The 21,841-nt window shown below is 42.7% G+C and overlaps 1 protein-coding gene across 2 annotated transcripts in view; it reads right to left on the bottom strand.

Moving 5' to 3' along the window:
* shq1 (SHQ1, H/ACA ribonucleoprotein assembly factor) overlaps window positions 1-21,841 on the bottom strand; it is a 120,629-nt gene that overhangs the window by 70,401 nt on the left and 28,387 nt on the right. For both annotated transcript variants that reach the window (XM_048547956.2, XM_048547957.2), the window contains exons 6-7: window positions 21,047-21,159; window positions 18,268-18,401 (exon numbers count right to left, since the gene is read on the bottom strand). In XM_048547956.2, coding sequence (XP_048403913.1) covers window positions 18,268-18,401; window positions 21,047-21,159 — 247 coding nt within the window. The remainder of the gene's footprint in view (window positions 1-18,267; window positions 18,402-21,046; window positions 21,160-21,841) is intronic.

The following is a 21,841-nucleotide window of genomic DNA, read 5'->3' as shown; positions in this document are numbered from 1 at the left end:
GTCCCTGCAGGATTAACTGAAGTTCATTTATATTGTGAAGTTTTATACCGATAGAGAGAAAACAATGAAATACATTCACTTGTTTTACTCTTTAATAATAATCAAAGATCAATATTAGCTTAGAAAACTTCAGTGACAGGAAAGCTTTTTGGTTCAGTCATGTCTCCTCTGAATTGAAGTCAGATGTAAGGAAAGCTTCTCAAAAGAAAGAGAAATTTGTGGAGAAAAGTTGAGAATAAAAGTTACCTCAGAATAAGGATTGTAGTTTATGAAAACATGCAGACCTGGAGTCTGAGATAACAAGGTGTGGAGCTGGAGGAACACAGCAGGCCAGGAAGCACCAGAGGAGCAGGAAAGCTGACGTTTTGGGTCTAGGCCCAAAACGTCAGCTTTCCTGTTCCTCTGATGCTGCCCGGCCTGCTGTGTTCCTCCAGCTCCACACCTTGCTGTCTCAGACTCCAGCATCAGCAGTTCACACTATCTCAGACCAGGAGTCTTCCATTACAACTCTGCAGACTATCAAAGAACTGAAAAGCCAGAGCTCTCAGCTGAGAGTGAGGCCAAGAGAAAAGGTTCACAGCTCACAGGACTGGAACTGTGAAGAGGTCAACCTACAAATTTAAAAAGGGAAGGAAAAGGTCTTTGGATTTTGATCAATAGTAAAGTGAAGTGACAGTATTGGGAGTATGAGAGTTTGTTCAGCAGAGTTTTTGAAATCTCTAAATATTAATACATTTAGAAAGCTTGATTTGTTTTATCTTATTATAAAGTATTTCTCGTCTAAGAGACTGTTTTATTATTGAAACCAAATCTGCAGCCTCATTCATTCATGTTTCAGTGAAAAAATTTCATGTTTTAAAAAAAAAGATCTAATGCAACAGATTTCATTCTCGGATCAGGTTTATCCAAAAGTAACATACAACTTGGAACAATACAGCGCAGAACAGGGTCTTCAGTCCTCGATGTTGCATCGACCTGTGAACTAATCTAAGCCCACCCCCCTACAATATCCCATCATCATCCATATGCTTATCCAAGGACTGTTTAAATGCCCCCAATGTGGCTGAGTTCACTACATTGGCAGGCAGGGCATTCCATACCCTTACCACTCTCTGAGTAAAGAACCTGCCTCTGACATCTGTCTTAAACCTATCACCCCTCAATTTGTAGCTATGCCCCCTCATCCTCGGACAAAGACTCTCACTGTCCACCCTATCTAATCATCTTCTATGTCTCTATTAAATTCTCTCCTAACCTTCTTCTCTCCAATGAGAACAGACCCAAGTCCCTCAGCCTTTCCTCATAAGACCTTCTCTCCAGACCAGACAACATCCTGGTAAATCTCCTCTGCACCTTTTCCAATGCTTCCACATCCTTCCTGTAATGGGCCAACCAGAACTGCAAGCAGTATTCTAAGTGAGGCCGCACTAGTGTTTTGTACAGCTGCAGCATGACATCACGGATCCGGAACTCAATCCCTCTAACATCAAAACCTAACACACCGTAAGCCTTCTTGACAGCACTATCAACCTGGGTGGCAACGTTCAGGGATCTATGTACATGGACACCAAGATCCCTCTGCACATCCACACTACCAAGAATCTTTCCATTGACCCAGTATTCTGCCTTCCTATTATTCTTCCCAACGTGAATCACCTCACATTTATCTACATTGAACTCCACTCGCCATCTCTCAGCACAATTCTGCAGTTTATCCAAGTCTGCCTGCAACCTGCAACATTCCTCCACACTATCCACCACTCCACTGACTTTAGTGTCATCTGCAAACTTACTAACCCATCCACCTATACCTGCGTCTAAGTCATTTATAAATATGACAAGCAGCAGTGGTCCCAAAACAGATCCTTGAGGCATACAACTAGTAACCGGAATCCAGGCTGAATATTTTCCATCAACCAACACTCGTTGCCTTCTTACAGAAAGCCAGTTTCTAATCCAAACTGCTAAATCTCCCTCAATCCCGTGCCTCTATTTTCTCCAATAGCCTACCATGTGGAACCTTATCAAAGGCTTTACTGAAGTCCATGTACACCACGTCGACTGCCCTACCCTCATCCACATGCTTGGTTATCTTCTCAAAAAACTCAATGAGGTTTGTGAGACACGACCTGCCCTTGACAAATCCATGCTATCTCCAATCAAATTGTTGCTTGCTAGATGATTATAAATCCTCTCTTATAATCCTTTCCAAAACTTTTCCGACAACAGACTTAAGGCTCACAGGTCTATAATTACCTAGGTCATCCCTACTGCCCTTCTTGAACAAGGGCACAACATTTGCAATCCTGCAGTCCTCGGGTACTAAGCCAGTAGACAATGAGGACTCAAAGATCAAGGCCAAAGGCTCCGCCACCATCCCCCTAGCTTCCCAGAGAATCCTCGGAAAAATCCCATTCGGCCCGGGGAATTTATCTATACCTTCACACCCTTTTAGAATTGATAACACCTCCTCCTTACTAACCTCAATCCTTTCAATTCTAGAAGCCCGTAACTCAGTCTTCTCCTCTACAATATGCTCCTTATCCTGAGTGAAAACAGATGAGAAATATTCATTTAGGACCTCTCCGATCTCCACAGGGTCCACACACAACTTCCCACTTCTGTCTCTGACTGGCCCTATTCCTACCCTCGTCATCCTCTTAATCCTCACATACCTATAGAAAGCTTTAGGGTTCTCCTTTATTCTACCTGCTAATGTGTGCTCAGGTCCCGTCCTTGCTCTTCTTAACTCACTCTTTGAATCCTTCCTAGCTAATCTGTAACTCTCCATCACCTCATCTGAACCATCTCATCTCATCATCAGAAGCCTCCCTCTTCCGCTTAACAGGAGATACAATTTCTTTAGTAAACCATGGTTCCCCTACCTTATCACTTCCTCCCTGCCTGACAGGGACATACCTATCAAGGACATGCAATATCTATTCCTTAACCCAGCTCCACATTTTGATTGTCCCCATCCCCTGCATTTTGCTACCCCATTCTATGCCTCGTCTTGTCTAATCGCATTATAATTGCCCCTCCCCCATCTGTTACTCTTGCCTTGTGGCATGTTCCTACCCCTTTCCATCGCTAAACTTAACGTAACCAAATTATGGTCACTCTCTCCAAAGTGCTCACCTACCACTAAATCAAACACCTGGCCTGGTTCATCACCAAGTACTAGATCCAGTGTGGCCTCCCCTCTCGTCAGCCCTTCGAAATACTGTGTCAGGTAGCCGTCCTGCACACATTGGACAAAAACCGATCCATCCGATGTACTAGAGTTATAGCATTTCCAGTCAATGTTAGGGAAGTTAAAGTCTCCCATAATGACCACCCTGTTCCTTTCACTCCTGCCCAGAATCGTTTTGCCAATCCGCTCCTCCACATCCCTGGAGCTTCGCGGACGTCTATAAAAAACTCCCAGTGTTACCTCCTCTCCTGTTTCTGATCTCAGCCCATACGACCTCAGTAGACGAGTCCTCATCAAAAGTTCTTTCAGCCACCATTATACTGTCCTTGACTAACAAAGGCACACCTCCCCTTCTTTTACCACCTTCCCTCATCTTAATGAAAGATCTAAACCCTAGAACCTGCAACATCCATTCCTGACCCTGCTCTAACCATGTCTCCGAAATCGCCACGACATCGAAGTCCCAGTACTATCCATGCTGCAAGCTCACCTACCTTATTCCGGATACTCCTGGCAGTGAAGTAGACACACTTCAAACCGGGCTTACTATCTGCCAGCACATTCCTGTGACAGTGAGATCCTGTCCATTCCTCCCTACTCTCTTCCTCCTGTGGACTGGAACTACACCTCAGTTTCCCATCCCCCTGCTGAGCTAGTTTAAATCCACCCGAACAGCACTAGCAAATTTCCCACCCAGGATATCAGTACCCCTCTGGTTCAAGTGGAGGCCATCCTGTTTGTAGAGGTCCCACGTTCCCCGGAATGAGCCTCAATTGTCCATGTACCTGAAGTCCTCCCTCCTGCACCATCCCTGCAGCCACGTATTCAGCCGAAATCTTGTGGCACGGGTAACAAACCAGAGATAACCACTCAGTTTGATCTAGCTCTCAGCTTCCACCCTAGCTCCCTGAAATCCTGGCAGCTGGGATCAGGAATGCACATCTTGCAGGCCTACATACCTCTCTGACAATTGTTTTCTCTTTCATCTTGTTCCACTTGCTTCTTTAACTACAGTATAAAACTCACCTACTCCAAGTTCCCCTCCAAGCCACCCACATTCCCAACTTGGAAATAGATCAGCGCTCATTCACCATCACCAGGGCAAAATCTTTCAATTCCTTTCCTGTCTCCAGCAGGTGGACCGCAATGTTCCAAGAAAGCAGCTCATCACTACCTTCTTAAAGACAATTAGGGACAGGCAATAAATGCTCGTCAACCAGAAATGCCCACATCACCCAAGTGAATAAAAACAACTCTTCTGCCTCTTCAGTTCCAAAACATTAACTCTTTCTCCATCCAGATTCTGCTAGATGAGCTGAACTTCTCCAGCGCTGATTTTAATTCTGATTGGCTTTGACGTTTTTTTCTGGCTTTCATCACATCTTTGAATAGCTTTTATAATCTTTTACTTTTTGCCTTCTTCATTTAGTCCAGGTTTAATTATCAATGTTGCAAACAATAAAGACATAGTCATGATTTTAAAATTTCAAATTTAGTCATTAATACAACCCTTCCTTTTCTCCATGTAAAGACCTACCATCTGATGGTTAAGCATTCCTGATTTAATAATCAACATGGCAACATTTCCCTTCCAACTGCACCAAGGTTCTCTTTTATGTCACTCTATTCATTTATACAGTTAAGTGGTTTTGCCCTGCATGTATCCCTCTAGTTACTCTATTGAGATAACAATGGCCCAATACAAGTACTATTTTAAAAGAAAAGTACTTAACTCACTTTGTTACTCAGAGACAAGTCAGAAAGAACTACTTCACTTTTTGCAATAACCAATCGTAAACTGAGAACACAATACAGATTGTTCAGTCACATCAAAATCACTTCTAAAAACCCCTACCATTTCACATCATTAATGCAAACTATTGTAAGGGAATTAAGGGAAGAAAAGTCAGTCAATTTTATTACATCCCGTCAAAAGTATTATGTAATTTCCATCATGAAAATATCAGATCATGAATTAATTATTCCATCTCACTATTATTTTTGGGAGCCAATTCAAGATGTTAATCTCTCAATGTGATGAGCAATCTCCTGACACCTCATCTGAATTTTCCTTTTAACTAGTTCCCAACAACCTCCTCCCGTAATTGAATGAGAAAGGAGTGTGGGTCACCTTTTTACTGCAATAAAAGATGTGTTTTTTTCCAAGCAGCAAACGTACTAATCAGGTGTTCATGGCCACACCCATTCTTAGGATGACGTTCTGCCCAAATTCACGGCTATGTTGTCACTTTGATGATTAGATTATAATCGAAACTGTTCCACAAGGTCAGGATTTCTGCTGTTCCACTCTTGCTTGCTTGTAAGGAGTTAACAAGGCAAATTTTCATAAAATCTTGCAATTTCAAATTAGACAAAAATAAAGTGAGAGATTTATATTTCAAGCTAAATTTTGCCAACTTGAATTCTCCTGCAAAGCATAAGATCATGCATCAACTGATGTTGAGCTCAGCTGTTTTAGATCATAAGCAATTTTTCATCAATTTGATTCCTTTTGACTAGTCTGGTAATTACAGGCACCATAAGTCTCTCAGTGAGTAAAGTGACCCAGGTACAAGGATCTCCAGTTGAAAATCATTTCTACAGATCTCAGGCACTCACTCAGTCACACTATAGCTCTTGAAGAAGTTAAGCTTACATAAATTTTCTTCTGTAGAACAGAGGAATGTAAAATAAGATAGGTTTCTATTAAAATCAAGACCCAAATCTTTCAAGAAGAATTACTTAATAGGAGAATGTTAGTTACCCACAGTTCTAATGCAGTTACCATTCCATCATGTACCATATAGGGGCAGCACGGTGGCTGAGTGGTTAGCACTGCAGCCTCACAGCGCCTGGGGACCCGGGTTCAATTCCAGCCTCGGGTGACTGTCTGTGTTGAGTTTGCACATTCTCCCTGTGTCTGTGTCGGTTTCCTCCAGGTGCTCCTGTTTCCTCCCACAGTCCAAAGATGTGCAGGCTAGGTGAGTCAGCCATGCTAAATTGCCCATAGTGTTCAGGCATGTGGGTTATAGGGGGATGAGTCTGGATGGGATGCTTCAAGGGGCGGTGTGGACTTGTTGGGCCAAAGGGCCTGTTTCCACACTGTAGGGAATCTAATCTAATCTAACTGCTGTGGACTGGCTGAAGAATGTAAGCTGATTTGGCTTTGTCAGAGGATGGCCGTAATTACCTCTCATGTCTACTATTCCAACAGTCTCTTGGTCAACCTCTGATGTCTTCAAATCACTGAAAACCACGGCATCTAGATCAGAGTCAGAAAATCCCCTCCCTCCACCATTCACCTCTGTTTACTGCTTGAAGATGCCCCTTAAAATCTACATTTTGTGACAAGCTTTTGGTCACCTGTCCTGGCATTATCAAGTTAACAAAGTGTGTAGCTGGATGAACACAGCAGGCCAAGCAGCATCTCAGGAACACAAAAGCTGACGTTTCGGGCCTGGACCCTTCATCAGAGAGGGGGATGGGGAGAGGGTTCTGGAATAAATAGGGAGAGAGGGGGAGGCAGACCGAAGATGGATAGAGGAGAAGACAGGTGGAGAGTATAGGTGGGGAGGGGATAGGTCAGTCCGGGGAGGACGGACAGGTCAAGGAGGCAGGATGAGGTTAGTAGGTGGGAAATGGAGGTGCGGCTGGAGGTGGGAGGAGGGGATGGGTGAGAGGAAGAACAGGTTGGGAGGCAGGGACTAGCTGGGCTGGTTTTGGGATGCAGTGGAGGTGGGAGAGAGTTTGAAGCTTGTGAAGTCCACATTGATACCACTGGGCTGCAGGGTTCCCAAGCAGAATATGAGTTGCTGCCCCCGCAATAACCGCCCTAAGAGAATCCCCCTCGTCCTCACATACCACCCCACCAACCTCCGGATACAACACATCATCCTCCGACACTTCTGCCAACTACAATCCGACCCCAGCACTAAAGAGATTTTTCCATCCCCATCCTTGTCTGCCTTCCGGAAAGACCACTCTCTCCATGACTCCCTTGTCCGCTCCACACTCCCCTCAACCCCACCAAACCCGGCACCTTCCCCTGCAACCGCAGGAAATGCTACACTTGCCCCCACACCTCCTCCCTCACCCCCATCCCAGGCCCCAAGATGACTTTCCATATTAAGCAGATGTTCACCTGCACATCTGCCAATGTAGTATACTGTATCCACTGTACCCAGTGTGGCTTCCTCTACGTTGGGGAAACCAAGCGGAGGCTTGGGCACCGCTTTGCAGATCACCTCCGCTCGGTTCGCAACAAACAACTGCACCTCCCAGTCGCAAACCATTTCAACTCCCCCTCCCATTCTTTAGATGACATGTCCATCAGGGGCCTCCTGCAGCGTCACATTGATGCCACCCCAAGGTTGAAGGAACAGCAACTCATATTCTGCTTGGGAATCCTGCGGCCCAATGGTATCAATGTGGACTTCACCAGCTTCAAAATCTCCCCCTACTGCATCCCAAAACCAGCCCAGCTCGTCCCCGCCTCCCTAACCTGTTCTTCCTCTCACCTATCCCCTCCTCCCACCTCCAGCCGCAACTCCATTTCCCACCTACTAACCTCATCCCACCTCCTCGACCTGTCAGTCCTCCCCGGACTGACCTATCCCCTCCCCACCTATATTCTCCTCTATTCATCTTTGGTCCGCCTCCCCCAGTCTCCCTATTTATTTCAGAACCCTCGCCCCAACCCCCTCTCTGAAGAAGGGTCTAGGCCCGAAACATCAGCTTTTGTGATCCTGAGATGCTGCTTGGCCTGCTGTGTTCATCCAGTTTCACACTTTATTATCTTGGATTCTCCAGCATTGCAGTTCCCATTGTCTCTGACATTATCAAGTCATGTTATTGGATAGGAGCATGAGGAAATATATTAATTTAAAACAAGTAGTTTGGTAAAGTTTGCAAGAAAGTATTACTAGAATACCAACCACACCAGCAATCTGAGATATATAAATAACAAGCGGGACAGAACACCAATGCTTCAGCGGAGGTTCACTTACAATGTTACTCAGTAGGGTGACAAAACCTACAGCGAGCAAACCCACCAGCTTGGCGAGCATGTCTACAACCTCATGTTTGGTAAATTAGGGAGTCAATGTTTTGGAGAGAGAAAGGCAATTAGCAACAAAACAACCAGAATCACAAGTTTCACTTCTTTCCCACATCAAACTTCAGTTGGAAGCTCCTCCCCTCAAGGAAATGACATCCCAATCAGCTGTAAATTCATTTTCTCTGAGCCCTGAAAAACAGATCAGACGTCACAAGTAATTCAGCTGCTTCCTGATGTCTTTCTTATGGCTGCAGTTTCCACAGCGAACCTCCAATTCCCAAGAAAGCTTTCAAACAGCCAATATAAATGGATTGTTGTATTTGGAAATAAACAGAACCACCCTTTGCATCTCACAATCCATCATGTTATGTGGCAGTATCAATGTGCTAAATGGGGCTGACTTCGAACAAGTCTTACAATTCGAGACTGGGCATTCACGAGCTGCTGCAGGTTATCAGCAGAAGAATCATGATCTGCAACCTAATAAACCAGCACATCCCCCACTCAACTGTTATCTTCAAGCCAGAGAATCAAGCCTGGTTTAAATGGAAAATGTGCCAGACATACCTAAAAATGATGTGTCAACCTGGCTAAGTACCAAACAGGACTGTGAGATAAAAAGCATAAGCAACAAGTGATAGAGCTACATAATTGCACAACCAATGGATCACAACTAAGCTCTGTAGGCCTGTCACATCCAGTCGTGATTGGTGGAGGACAATGAAACAAAATCACTGTATAGCGCAGCTCCACAAAATACCCCCACCTTCAAATGATGGGAGAGCCCACCATAACAGTGCAAAAGCCAAGGGTGAAGCATTGCAGCAATCTTCGGTCACGGCACGGTGGCTTAGTGGTTAGCACTGCTGCCTCACAGTGCCAGGGTCCCGGGTTCGATTCCACCCTCGGATGACTGTCTGTGTGGAGTTTGCACATTCTCCCAGTGTCTGAGCGTTTCCTTCGGGTGCTCAGATTTCCTCCCACAGTCCAGAGAGGTGGGGGCTAGGTGGATTGGTCATGATAAATTGCCTGTCATTTTCAGGGGTATGTAGATTAGGTGGGTTATAGGAGGATGCATCTGGGGTGAGATGTTCTGAGGGTCGCTGCGGACTTGTCAGTCCAAGGGGCCTGTTTCCACACTGTAGGGATTCTGAGATACACAGGTGCCGAGTGGATGATCCATCTCAGCCTCTTCCAGTGGTCCCCAGCATCACAGGTAACAGTCTCCAGCCAATTTTTGATTATCACATGGAGTGAATTGAAGCTGTTGAAAGTACTGGATACTATAAAGGCTAAGAACCCTGACAACGTTCTGGCAATAGTGTTGAAGCTTTGTGCTCCAGAGCTCGCTACTCACCTAGCCAAGGCCTTCCAGCACAGATACAACACTAACATCCACCTGATAATATGGTAATTGCTCAGTTATGTCCTGTACAAATCACAGGACATATCTAACCCGGTCAATTAGCAACCCAGTCAACTATCAATCAGTAAAGTGACAGAAGGTGTCAAGCAGGACCTGTTCAGCAATAACCAGCTCAGTGACACCCAGCTAGCCTTGCTTCAAACATGGAAAATGACCTAAAGTCCAGAGATGAGGTGGAAGTGACAGCCCTTGACATCAAGGCTGCATTTCACTGAGTGTGGAATCAAGGAGTCCTATCAAAACTGGAATCAATGGGCAAACTCTCCTGCTAGCCAGCACACTGGAAGATGGTTGCAGTTGTTGGCGATCAATCAGGTCCAAGCCATCTCTGCTAGAGGCTCTCAGGGTAGCATCCTAGGCCCAACCATCTTCAGTTGCTTCATCAATAACCTTTCTTCTATTGCAAGGTCAGAGGTGGGTATCTGCACCAAGGACTGCACAATGCTCAGCATCATTTGCAACTTCTCAGGTAACAAAGTAGCCCATGTTTAAACGTAACAAGATCTGGACAACATCCAGGTTTGGGCTGACCAGTGCGAAGTAACATTAAGGGCACATAAATGCCAGGGAATCACCATCTGCAAGAAGAGATAATCTAACCACTGTCCTTGACATTCAATGTTATTACCATCACTGAATCACCCACTATTAATTCTTGGGGGTTACCAGTGACCAGACACTCATCAGGACTAGTCATCCAAACAGAGTGGCTACAGCAGCAGGTAAGAGGTTAGGAATACTGCAGTGAGTAACATCTCCTGACTTCTCACAGCCTGTCCACCATCTGATCAGGTACGTGATTGAATACTCCCCACTTGCCTGGATTGGTGCAGCTCCAGCGGCATTCAAGAAGCTGGACACCATTCAAGACAAAGCAGCCCACCCACAAAATGTTCAGTCTCTCCATCAGCAACGTTCAGTAGCAGCAATGTGTACCATCTATGAGATGCCCTGTAGATATTCACCAAAACCCCTTCCAAACCCATGTTCACCACCATCTGCAAGAACAAGGGTAAGAGACACAAGGGAACACTACCATTTGCAAGTTCTCCTCCAAGCCAATCACCATCCTGACTTGGAATTACATTGCTGTTCCTTCAATGTTGTTGGGTTTAACTCTTAGAATTCCCTCTCTTATGGCATTGAGAGTCCACCGAGGTATATATACACATGCAACAGTTCAAGTAGGCAGCTTACCACCACCTTTCCAACAGCAACTAGGGAAAGGTAATAAATATTGGCCCAGCCAGTGACACACTCGTCCCACAAATGAAGCCAAAGAAAAGCATTAAAAATGTACTGCTGGGGAGAAACCCAAAGCCACTTAAAGCATGGAGCTGCTGAATGTGCAGATGTTACATCAGTTGGAGAGCATTGGGAAGAACGAAAAAGTCCTGTCGGCAAAAAAAAATGAATAATCAGCAAAATTATCCACGCAGTATTTTTCTCCCAGTTGGGTCTTGGATGGATTCATTCTTACTACATTTAAGTTGCGCATTCCTAATTATCCGGGAGCAGTTGGTGGTAGGGACACTCTGGGTCAATTCAGAGGGCAGTAAAGATCAAGCGTGTCAGTGAAGGAAGCTGAATCAAATGTGAGACTTATTACTTAAAAGATACAGGTTAGTGAACAAGAGAATTTAATCGGTTAGCTGCTGTTTTCATGATAATTAAACTTAAATTCCAAATGTATTAACTCATTGACTTGAAATTCTCCAGCTGCCACGCAGATCTCTGACCTCCTGTCTCTGAGCAGGAGTCCAGGCCTCTGCACTACTCGCACAGCAACAAGCACGGTTGTCTGACAGTGTCAGGGACCCAAGTTTGATTCCGTCCTCCGGCATCTGTGTGGATTTGCACATTCTCCCGTGTCTGCGGGGGTTTCTGACAGATGCTCTGGATTTCCAAACCTGTGCTCCCCCCCAACCCCCCACAGTCCGAAATCGTGCAGGCTAGGTGGATTAGCTACGGGAAATGCAGGGTTACAGGGATAAGGTAGTGGGGTGGGAGGCTCCTCAGAGGGTCAGTGTGGACTCGATGGGCCAAATGGCCTGCTTCCACATTGTAGGGATTCTACGACTACCCAATGAGCTATTAACTCTGGCCTGCTCCACCTAATAGTTTTCCATGTTATTGCTGGATTTCAATTGAGTTTAAACACAGCAAGGTCAAATGATGTTGTGGGACTTCAGCACTGAATCCTGTTCAGACTAGGTACTGGGATACAGGCTATTTGACCAGATGGAATTGAGGATCACAAGGAGGTGGTGTTAGCAATTCTGGAAGGTGTGAAAATAGATTAGACCCCTGGGCCGGATAGGATGTATCCTCGGATTTTCTGGTAAGCGAGGGAGGAGACTGCAGAGCCTTTGGCTTTGATCTTTATGTCGTCATTATGTTCAGGAATAGCGCCAGAAGATTAGAGGATAGCAAATGTTGTCCCTTTGTTCAAGAAAAGGGAGGGGGGACAATCCTGGTAATTACAGACCAGTGAGCCTTACTTCAGCTGTGGGTAAAGTGTTGGAAATGATTATGAGAGATAGGATTTATAATCATCTAGAAAGGAATAATTTGATTAGGGATAGTCAACACGGTTTTGTGAAGGGTAGGTCGTGCCTCACAAACCTTACTGAGTTCTTTGAGAAGGTGACTAAACAGGTAGCTGAGGGTAAAGCGGTTGATGTGGTGTATATGGGTTTTAGTAAAGCGCTTGCAAGGATCCCCACGGTGGGCTATTGCATAAAGTACGAAGTCATAGGATTGAGGGTGATATAGCCATTTGGATAAAAAAAATTGGCTAGTTGGAAGACAACAAAGGGTGGTGATTGATAGGAAATGTTCATTCTGGAATTCAGTTACTAGTGGTGTGCCACAAGGATCTGTTTCAGGGGCACTGCTGTTTGTCATTTTTATCAATGATCTGGATGAGGGCATAGAAGGATGTGTTAGTAAATTTGCAGATGACACTAAAGTCAGTGGAGTTGTGGTTAGTGCGGAAGGATGTTGCAGGTTACAGAGGGACATTGATAAGCTGCAGAGCTGGGCTGAGAGGTGGCAAATGGAGTTTAATACAGAAAAGTGTGAGGTGACTCACGTTGGAAGGAGCAACAGGAATACAGAGTACTGGGCTAATGGTAAGATTCTTGGTAGTGTGGATGAGCAGAGAGATCTCGGTGTCCATGTACATAGATCCCTGAAAGTTGCCACCCAGGTTGATAGGGTTGTTAAGAAGGCGTACGTTGTGTTAGGTTTTATTGGTAGAGAGATTGCGTTTCAGAGCCATGAGGTCACGTTGCAGCTGTACAAAATTCCAGTGAGGCCACACTTGAAGTGCTGCGTACAGTTCTGGTCGCCGCATTACATGAAGGATGTGGAAGCATTGGAAAGGGTACAGAGGAGTTTTACCAGGCTGTTCTATGGTATGGAGGGAAGGTCTCATGTGGAAACGTTGAGGGACTGAGTCTGTTTTCATGAGAGAGAAGAAGGTTAAGAGGTGACCTAATAGAGACATGCAAGATGATCAGAGGATTAGATAGGGTGGACAGTGAGAGCCTTTTTCCTCAGATGGAGATGGCTACCATGAGGAGACATAGCTTTAAAATTGAGGGGTGATAGATATAGGACAGATGTCAGAGATAGGTTCCTTACTTAGAGAGTAGTAAGGGCGTGGAATGCCCTGACTGCAACAGTAGTAGACTCGCCAAGTTTAAGGGCATTTAAATGATCATTGGATAAACTTATGGATAATAATGGAATAATGTAGGTTTAGATGGGCTTCAGTTTAGTTTCACAGGTTGGCACAACATCAAGGGCCTGTACTGCGCTGTAATGTTCTACGTTCTATGCTTTTGGTAACCTGGTTAACGTGCAGTTTTTCACACCATCCAATTTTATCACATTGATATTTGCTGATTTACACATTGTCATTTTTTTATCAATACTATAGTCACTACACAAAATAAACCACATTCCGAAACGAGCTCCAGGGTCTTCCAAAGAAGAAAAATATGACATATCTTCAAAATCACTCAACCAAGTCCTTCTAGTAGAACCACTAATGGAATTGAACTGTAAAAACAAGTCACTCATAATTCCATACTTGAAACCTTAGGATGTTGTCAAAAACATACCTCTTCATTTCTTGATATTTCAGATTGCAGACTGAACTGGAACAGTTTTAAAACTAAGGACTGTGTAAACAATTGCTGTACTTTTTCCAAAGCAAGTTACTAAAACTCATTGTACATTGTGTTTAGCTTGCTGCTTTGTTCAAGCAATGGGGGAGGCAGGTTGCCGTTGAGGGGATAGACAGAGTGAGATTCAGCTAGCAACAAGTAATTGATTGGCTGGTAGAGATATAAGCAGCTATGGCCATCTGCTGGAACAAACGCGGTTGGCTTCTGGGTAGCTGAACACCTTGTGGGTGCAAACAATATTGTCGGAACCCTCTGGACCTCAGGAAGGGGAGGTGGTGTGTTTTGGGTACTTACTACTGCAGTGAAACAAGCCAGTTATCTTCTCCCACAGGGTGCTATAACCAAGAAGTCAGAGACTATGATCTGTAACTCCGTTTGAGTGTGTCTCCTACAAGCAAGTTTGATTTAAAAAACAAACCTGGAAGAGAAAGGCTGAAGATCAGCAAGACCTGGCCAACAAAAAAAAAAGGACCATCTGAGTGAACCCAGTGGACAGGGGAAATCAAACTGTCTTGCTAGTTTTTCTTTTACCTTCAGACCTAACACCAACATTTATTCAAGTTTGTATACATACTTTTAGGGGACGTTTTCTAAAGGGGCTGAGTTTTTAAACTAGTTGAGCCACATGGCAACAGTCTATAATTCTTAAACTTGTAGGTAGAAAATATTTAATTCTAAGATTATAGCAATTCTTGTCAAATAAAAGAAACTGATCCAGACTTTCTGCTCACCTGGGTCCGTCTAGGCCCGAAACATCAGCCTTCCTGCTCTTATGATGCTGCTTGGCCTGCTGTGTTCATCCAGCTTTCCACCTTGTTATCTCTGGTAAATTGTGAACTTGGCCATACTTTTACATAACCTTTCATTTTTAGACAATTTATTGTTACATATATTTATCAAAATACAGTAAAATGTATTTAAGTTGGCATAAGCTGGTGCCTTTTTATGATGGCTCCCGGAAGGAAAAAATAGGGCTCACTTTCCAGCACTCTGCCCCAGTGATGTGTGACAATATCACTATCATAGGAATCCACTCTCAGAATCTATAACTGAGAAAGTATCAAGTCCTTGTACTGAATCTACAGGCAGATCTCCTCAGTCAAAGGATGCACATCAAGCTCAGGCCTGTCAAATGTTATACTTTTCCCCAGATGTCTAGCAGAATCAGTCCTTAGAAACAACTTAGACAACATTTGTCTTCAGTAGGCAGCAACTGTGCTCTGAAAGGGCTATACTTCATACAGACCTTAAACAATTTAGTCAGAGTAATGCACGTTAGCTCAAGCACTTCAAATCTTCACCAGCTGCTATATGTCTGTCAAATAATCACGATACTGTAGCTCAGAACATTAACAAAAGAAATATGGGATTCTTCTCTGGCTCACCAAGAATGAAACGTAGGCAGACATCCTTAAGGTTCTGCTCCAGTGGAATATCAGCAGCACTGAATTCAAAAATTGGGAAACCCAGCCATGATTACGCCCCTTGCACGCATAACCCAAAATATCCTCAACTTTAAAAAATATAAGACCCACACTGAACACTGATCAATTAGTCCAGCAGTAACAGAGTCAGTTGAAATGCTTGTGCTTTATAAATGCCTCTGCATGGAATCTCAACTTCAATAATGTTGAGCTTAACATCAGGACCAATTCTTGGAAATCCACGACAGCTTTTCCTTAAGCTACCACCACTCATTTCACTGAAATGCCTGCGTAACAGTAAGCACAGCCTTCAAGATTTTGTTACACGAGCACTTAGTTCTTTTCTTCCCCAAAAAAATCTCTTACATAGTCCTGTTCATCCATCGCTCCCGGACAACAATGTTTCCAGTTTTAAAATCACCACTCTTCATTTCAAATGTTTCCACACTGAACCCCTCTCAGAACTAGAAACTTTTGAGATGTCTGCACATCTTCGAATCTGCTCTTTTGCACATCCATAAGGTTTATGAGGCAGCCACAAGCACTTATACTGGGTCCTTAAGGGGTGGATGCTAGGAAGTTGCTTCTGTTAGGCGGGGAGACTAGGACCCGTGGGCACAGCCTTAAAATTAGAGGGGGTAAATTTAAAACTGAAATGAGACAACATTTCTTCAGCCAGAGAGTGGTGGGCTTGTGGAATTCATTGCCGTAGAGTGCAGCGGAGGCCGGGACGTTGGGTGCCTTCAAGGCAGAGATCGACGGTTCCTTTTGAGATCAAGAATTTAAGGGCTACGGGGAGAGCGCAGGGAAGTGGTATTGAAATGCCCAGCAGGCATGATTTAAATGGTGGAGTGGACGTGATGGGCCGAATGGCCTTACTTCCACTCCTATGTCTTATGATCTATGGTCTTATGGTCTTAAGCTCTGCAATTTCCTTGTTAAACCTCTCTGCCTTTATCAGTCAGAGAGTCATTCTTCAAGGCACTTGTTAAAACCCACCACTCTGAACTAACTTTCAGGCATCAATCTTAATACCTTCTGGGATTTGCAACAAAATTTGAAGCGTCTTGGGACTATTTGTTATTATTTAATTGTTGTTGATCTGTTGTTGTGTGGACCTCTCAACAAAGCAAAGTGAACGCTTCAGTCCAATTCACAAATTTTGGTTTCAAAAAAGCTCAAATCATATCTTGGAGTAACCTACTTTTAAGGAGGGCACTTATATTTTAAATTATATGTTTGCTGAAAGAAACCTTAACACATTACTAACCACTGTCATCAAATAACTATCCAACGTAAAGCCACAATGCTGGTACTTTTCAACAATGTGGACAAACATGTCTTTGATAAACTGCTCTGACCCCCACTGATATTATCAAACAAATCTGATCCCGGAATCAAATCTGACTTGATAAATTATATTTCGTTCCTTGAATTTTTTTTACTCTAAGTTAGCAGACAAGTCTGCAAATTTGGTTTTAACAAGAAGACAGAAGTCTATTACACAACATAAATAAAATTAATAAATATATCTAAAGAGCTTGAAAGATTAAAAAAAGCACTTGGCTGAACAAAATCCCATTAACTCCTCATATCTAACATCATATTTGTGTTACTCAAAAATCCAGAGAAATTCCTTCCCTATTAAATCAGTAGGTATGGTTTAACAGCTTCTTTTAATTCTGGTCCTTTGAGCTGTGAGGCCTTCTCCATAATCAAAATTGAGAGCTCAGACTTTGAAGATTATTAAAAGAATCAGAGTTGTAACCAAATACACTCCGTTTAGAAGTTTCCCAAACTACACTGACACTGAGGAACTTATTTCCTTAATGGCATTGAAAAGGCTCCAATTTCTAAGAGAGACTACACTTGCTTCTGGCTTGATAGTTCAAATTTTGTTTGTTCTTAACATCAGTCTTTAATAAAACAGACTCGCAAGGCTTTAAATTTGGTTTTAAAAATGAGTAGCTTTTAAAAACAACAACCAAAACAAATTATCCCAGTTGGGTTTCCTTTAAAAACTTTCCCAAAGCTTTTGAAATAAGTTTTAAAAAGATCCTGAAGCTGAAGCTAAAACAAACTCCCATTAACACTCCAGGAGGCATGTAGTTGCTGGTAATTAATTATTCTGGGGGGAAAAAAAAATCAACTGAATTAATTTTAAAATCAGTTTACAAAAATAGACCAACATCCATATGCCACACGTCTCAAATCAAAATTCCTGAAGTTTTTTTAAATCTTTCATTACAAAACATCTAACATACTTGATCATTTGTATCTATTTCAGCTGCTAATTTCTACAATCTGTTAATAAGGATTTTGTAATGAATGCTTTAAAATACAAAACAGACTGGTTTGTGACCTGTGTTAATCCCAGTTGATGTTTCATTCTCCAACTATTAAGAATTTTTTTTTCAGAGAAAGAACAGTGGATGTTAGTACAATAATGCAACATTTTTTCCCCTGCAATCATCACAGTCTATCTGAGTGACTCTTGGAAAGAAGGATTCAATAATTAGAGAAATAGATCAGCAGTACATGTGTAACAGATTGCTTACTTCAAAACCATCTGTTGTGCGATGTTGTAAGCCATTTCACAAGGAAGGTTACAGCCTAGGGCTTGAAATGATCACTTATGCTCAGTAGCATTTCTATTAAGAGTAATTAATTACAATTAGACGTGCCAAGATTTCAAAACTAATGATGCAATTTTGAAGGGTAATATTTTGGGATTGATCAATGTGCCTAACTGGGTACTGCAACAAATTGTTTTGAGTGACATTTCTAACAGAATATTTTGATGTTGGTTTACACACATTTAGTGTGAGTTTACTCCATAGTTTCTGATCTATTGTTCGGATGCTGATCAGGTTGAAGCTCTACCAGACCAAATGTGGTTTTATACACAGGGACTAAATGCAGAGTGATCAGTTTGTTAGCTAGTTGACAGTCACCATCATCCACTCACTCACCAAATCGACTTCCTGGCTCCATCAAATATTGTTCACTCTGGCCTTTTTTTGCTTCTTTTCTGTTCTGCACACTTGCCCACCAAGGTTTATACTTCAGCAAGTCCTGAATGGCATCATCCTCGAACAAGTCAGCACTGAAGGTCAAACACAGTATATTTCTTTACCAGCAAACCTAACCTGACTGAAGATTTAAAATGTTCGGTGCACTCTTCTCCCCACCCCCGACTCCAGCACAAGATTCTGTTATTTATTTGTCACAAGATCATTTTGGTACACTTCCTAAATCAATTAGGAAAATATATGTTACTTTTTTAAAAATGCCCACATTCTTCACTCCCTCAGGGTAGCATGGTGGCTCAGTGCCAGGGACCCAGGTTCAATTCCACCCTCAGGTGACTGAGTGTGTGGAGTTTGTACATTTTCTTCCTGCATCTGTGCAGGTTTCCTCTGGGTGCTCTGGTTTCCTCCGACAGTCCAATGATGTGCAAGTTAGATGGATTAGATAGGGTGGACAGTGAGAGTCTTTTTCCGAGCATGATGACTTCAGCTTGTACAAGGGGGCATAGCTACAAATTGAGGAGTGAAAGATTTAAGACAGATGTCAGAGGCAGGTTCTTTACTCAGAGAGTAGTAAGGGTGTGGAACGCCCTGCCTGCGAATGTAGTGAACTCAGCCACATTAGGGGCATTTAAACAGAGCTTGGATAAGCATATGGATGATGATGGGATAGTGTAGGTGGATGGGCTGAGATTAGTTCACAGGTTGGCACAACATCGAGGGCCAAAGGACCTGTTCTGCGCTGTATTGTTCTATGTTCTGTGATTGGCCGTGCCAAAGTAGTCCATAGTGGCCAGGGATAAGGCAGCTAATTGGATTAGCCATGGGAAACATAGGGTTATGAAGATAGAGTGGGATGCTCTTCAGAGGGTCAATGTGGACTAGATGGGCCAAAATGGCCTGCTTCCACACTGTGTGGAAGCATTCTAGGGTATGATAATTTAATGAACAAAGCACAGATATATACTTAGGTTAGAGTCAAAACTTTTTTTGCAAATGGGTTTCAAATTACACAATCTCAATTAAGAAACATTGATAATTAAGACAGAAATTACGAATAACAGTACATAGAAACAGGGTAATTTTCAGAGCATAGTTTAACAGTTCTTTAACAGGGGTCAATAAGCAAAAATAGTTCTTCAAATCACAGGAGAAACATGGAAATTACACAAACTATGGGCAAATTCCAGCCTTGGAGCTGCGCTGCTTTATTAATATTTAGCAGATGAAAAAAAAGAGTCATGCGACCAGGACATTAAAATAGGGACTGACAAAATCCAAAAATCCAGTCACTCCATCTCGACATATCATTGGAGGCGGCTGGTACGCTTACCACATTTGAACAGCATCCGGATGAGTATATGAATAGCAAGGGTTGAAAGAAATATGGGCCAAATAAGGCTAGATTAAACTTAGGCTATCTGACCAGCATGAATAAGTTGGATCAAAGTATCATTTCCATACCGTACATCTCTATGAAACTATGACACTGCCACAGTGAACTAACATGATTTCAACTAGCCTTAGGCAGAAGAATCAATGAGCTAATGAACATTACACCTTTAAAAATCAGTTTTGTGGAACTTCAATACTCTGTCAATACGTGACGGAGTTTGCCAGACTTGAGAACAAGACAATCTGCGCTGCTTTCTCTACACTCAGGTTTTGTGATTTAAACAGTGTTGGATTGCTGCATATTCCACTACCTGAGTGACGACTAATGCAAACTCTTTAGAATTTCTTAATCAAAGACTTTATACAGCCATTTTCAATAAGCTAGCATGAGTGGTTAAAACCTAACCCTCAACAACTCCGCGTTATTCATTTCTATAGGAGAAGCTTAAAGTGCAGAATTGTGCCATAATTAGTTTTACATTTTTTTTAAACAAACCAATTATAGCTCACTTATGCAGGGTAGATCCATGCTAATGCTCTTGGGTAGCCAGAAGTCCTGCAGGCGCAAGGAAAAAGTGGGATTTGTTCGTATCAGCTGACTTGGATCAGTATTCACGATTTCTCACGGTCGTAGGATTTGTTGCATAATTACGGTATTTTATCCTGTCTTTAAACTCTGATTGAACCCAACATATTCACCATAATGTTTGCAGTGGATCCTGATTGAAAAAAGGCGAAAATCACAACACGTCTCGAGAGAGAGAGAGAGAGAACACAAAATCTTTGGGTTTGTTTTAAAAGGCAATTTTGGATGACAAAACTGCTGTAGTTATATCCAAGTATTTTAGTGCTGCTTGGCACGTTAAAGAGAGTCCAGAGATCAGTGGAAGAACTACTATAAAGGAATATTTACTGTCGAGATTGTAAATTCTGATAACCCTCAGGAGCTGCCTGAATGCAGGCATAGTTTTCACACAAATTTACAAAAGGGCTGTAAGATTAAATTAAGGATAAAATAATGATGGGGGAGAAAACGGTGGGTGGGGGGGGGGGGGGGAAGAAAGGTATTCGAGAAACTGAGTAAGATATGAAGTACAGGAGGGCAGAGACAACATATAAAAAGCACAATTTTAAAATTGTAGAAAAAAGTAAATAAAAAAGGAAACAGAAAGCATGCAAAAAGAAAAAGAGAGAGTGCATGCAAAAAGAGACACAGAGCAGAAAAATGATGTTGATTCTATTTGACAACATTTGTATCATGGCTGATTTAATGCCCTAATAATGAAACAGCAGTTCTCTGTTTATTAAGTTCACAATTTTCACTTACAGATAATGGTCAGAATCAAACTTGGCATCTTCAGCAGCTAAGCGCTTCTGCCGACGTTCAACTAATGTGGCACTGTCTGGTTCCTTCAGGTCAATCACGTCACTGAGTTCATGCTGGTGAAGAAGATGAACACAAATTAAGCTGGACAATAAAGGCAATCAAACAACTTGTTGCCCATTTGTTTATCATTCTACAATGGAGTGCCACTAAAGTAAACCTTTACATTATCAAGGGCTCCATACATATTGGGAACATTACTAGCACCACATGAAGCCTGGCTCATACAGCAAAACACTGGAGGTAAGAGCAAACTTAGCAGATTAATTGCACTACACTGCAGCTTTCTGTATCAAGTTGACTAATTATAAACGAGCATCTCTTCAAAAGCAAAAGGAGATCATTTCTAAGCAACACATTGCAAGCATTAGCTGAACTGACTGCACTTGAACACTACTGAAAGCAGATGACCTCCAGAAGATCTCTCAGTTCTATGACAAGAACATTATTTCTCCCTGGTAGATTCCAGTCAACTATGAAGTAACCAGGGCAATACCAAGAGAATGCACAAGAATGCTGCAGCAGAATTTATTTTATTATAGTAGCTAACAGTACAAGGAAACTGTTTCTATGTCAATTATGGCAGCATGCAGTCCGTATCAGTTTTTTTCTGATGTCAGCCAGCATTCTACTGTAGTAACACTACTTTTGTAATTTGGGTGGATACTGTATTTTTGCACAATATGACGTACACAACAAAATGAATAAGCATTTGTATTAGTTCAGTATGATTGACTA

The sequence above is a fragment of the Stegostoma tigrinum genome, chromosome 11 (genome assembly GCF_030684315.1).
Source record: "Stegostoma tigrinum isolate sSteTig4 chromosome 11, sSteTig4.hap1, whole genome shotgun sequence".
Classification (NCBI taxonomy): domain Eukaryota; kingdom Metazoa; phylum Chordata; class Chondrichthyes; order Orectolobiformes; family Stegostomatidae; genus Stegostoma; species Stegostoma tigrinum.
Note: the sequence above shows the minus strand (reverse complement) of the source record. Positions and strands in the feature narration are given on the sequence as shown.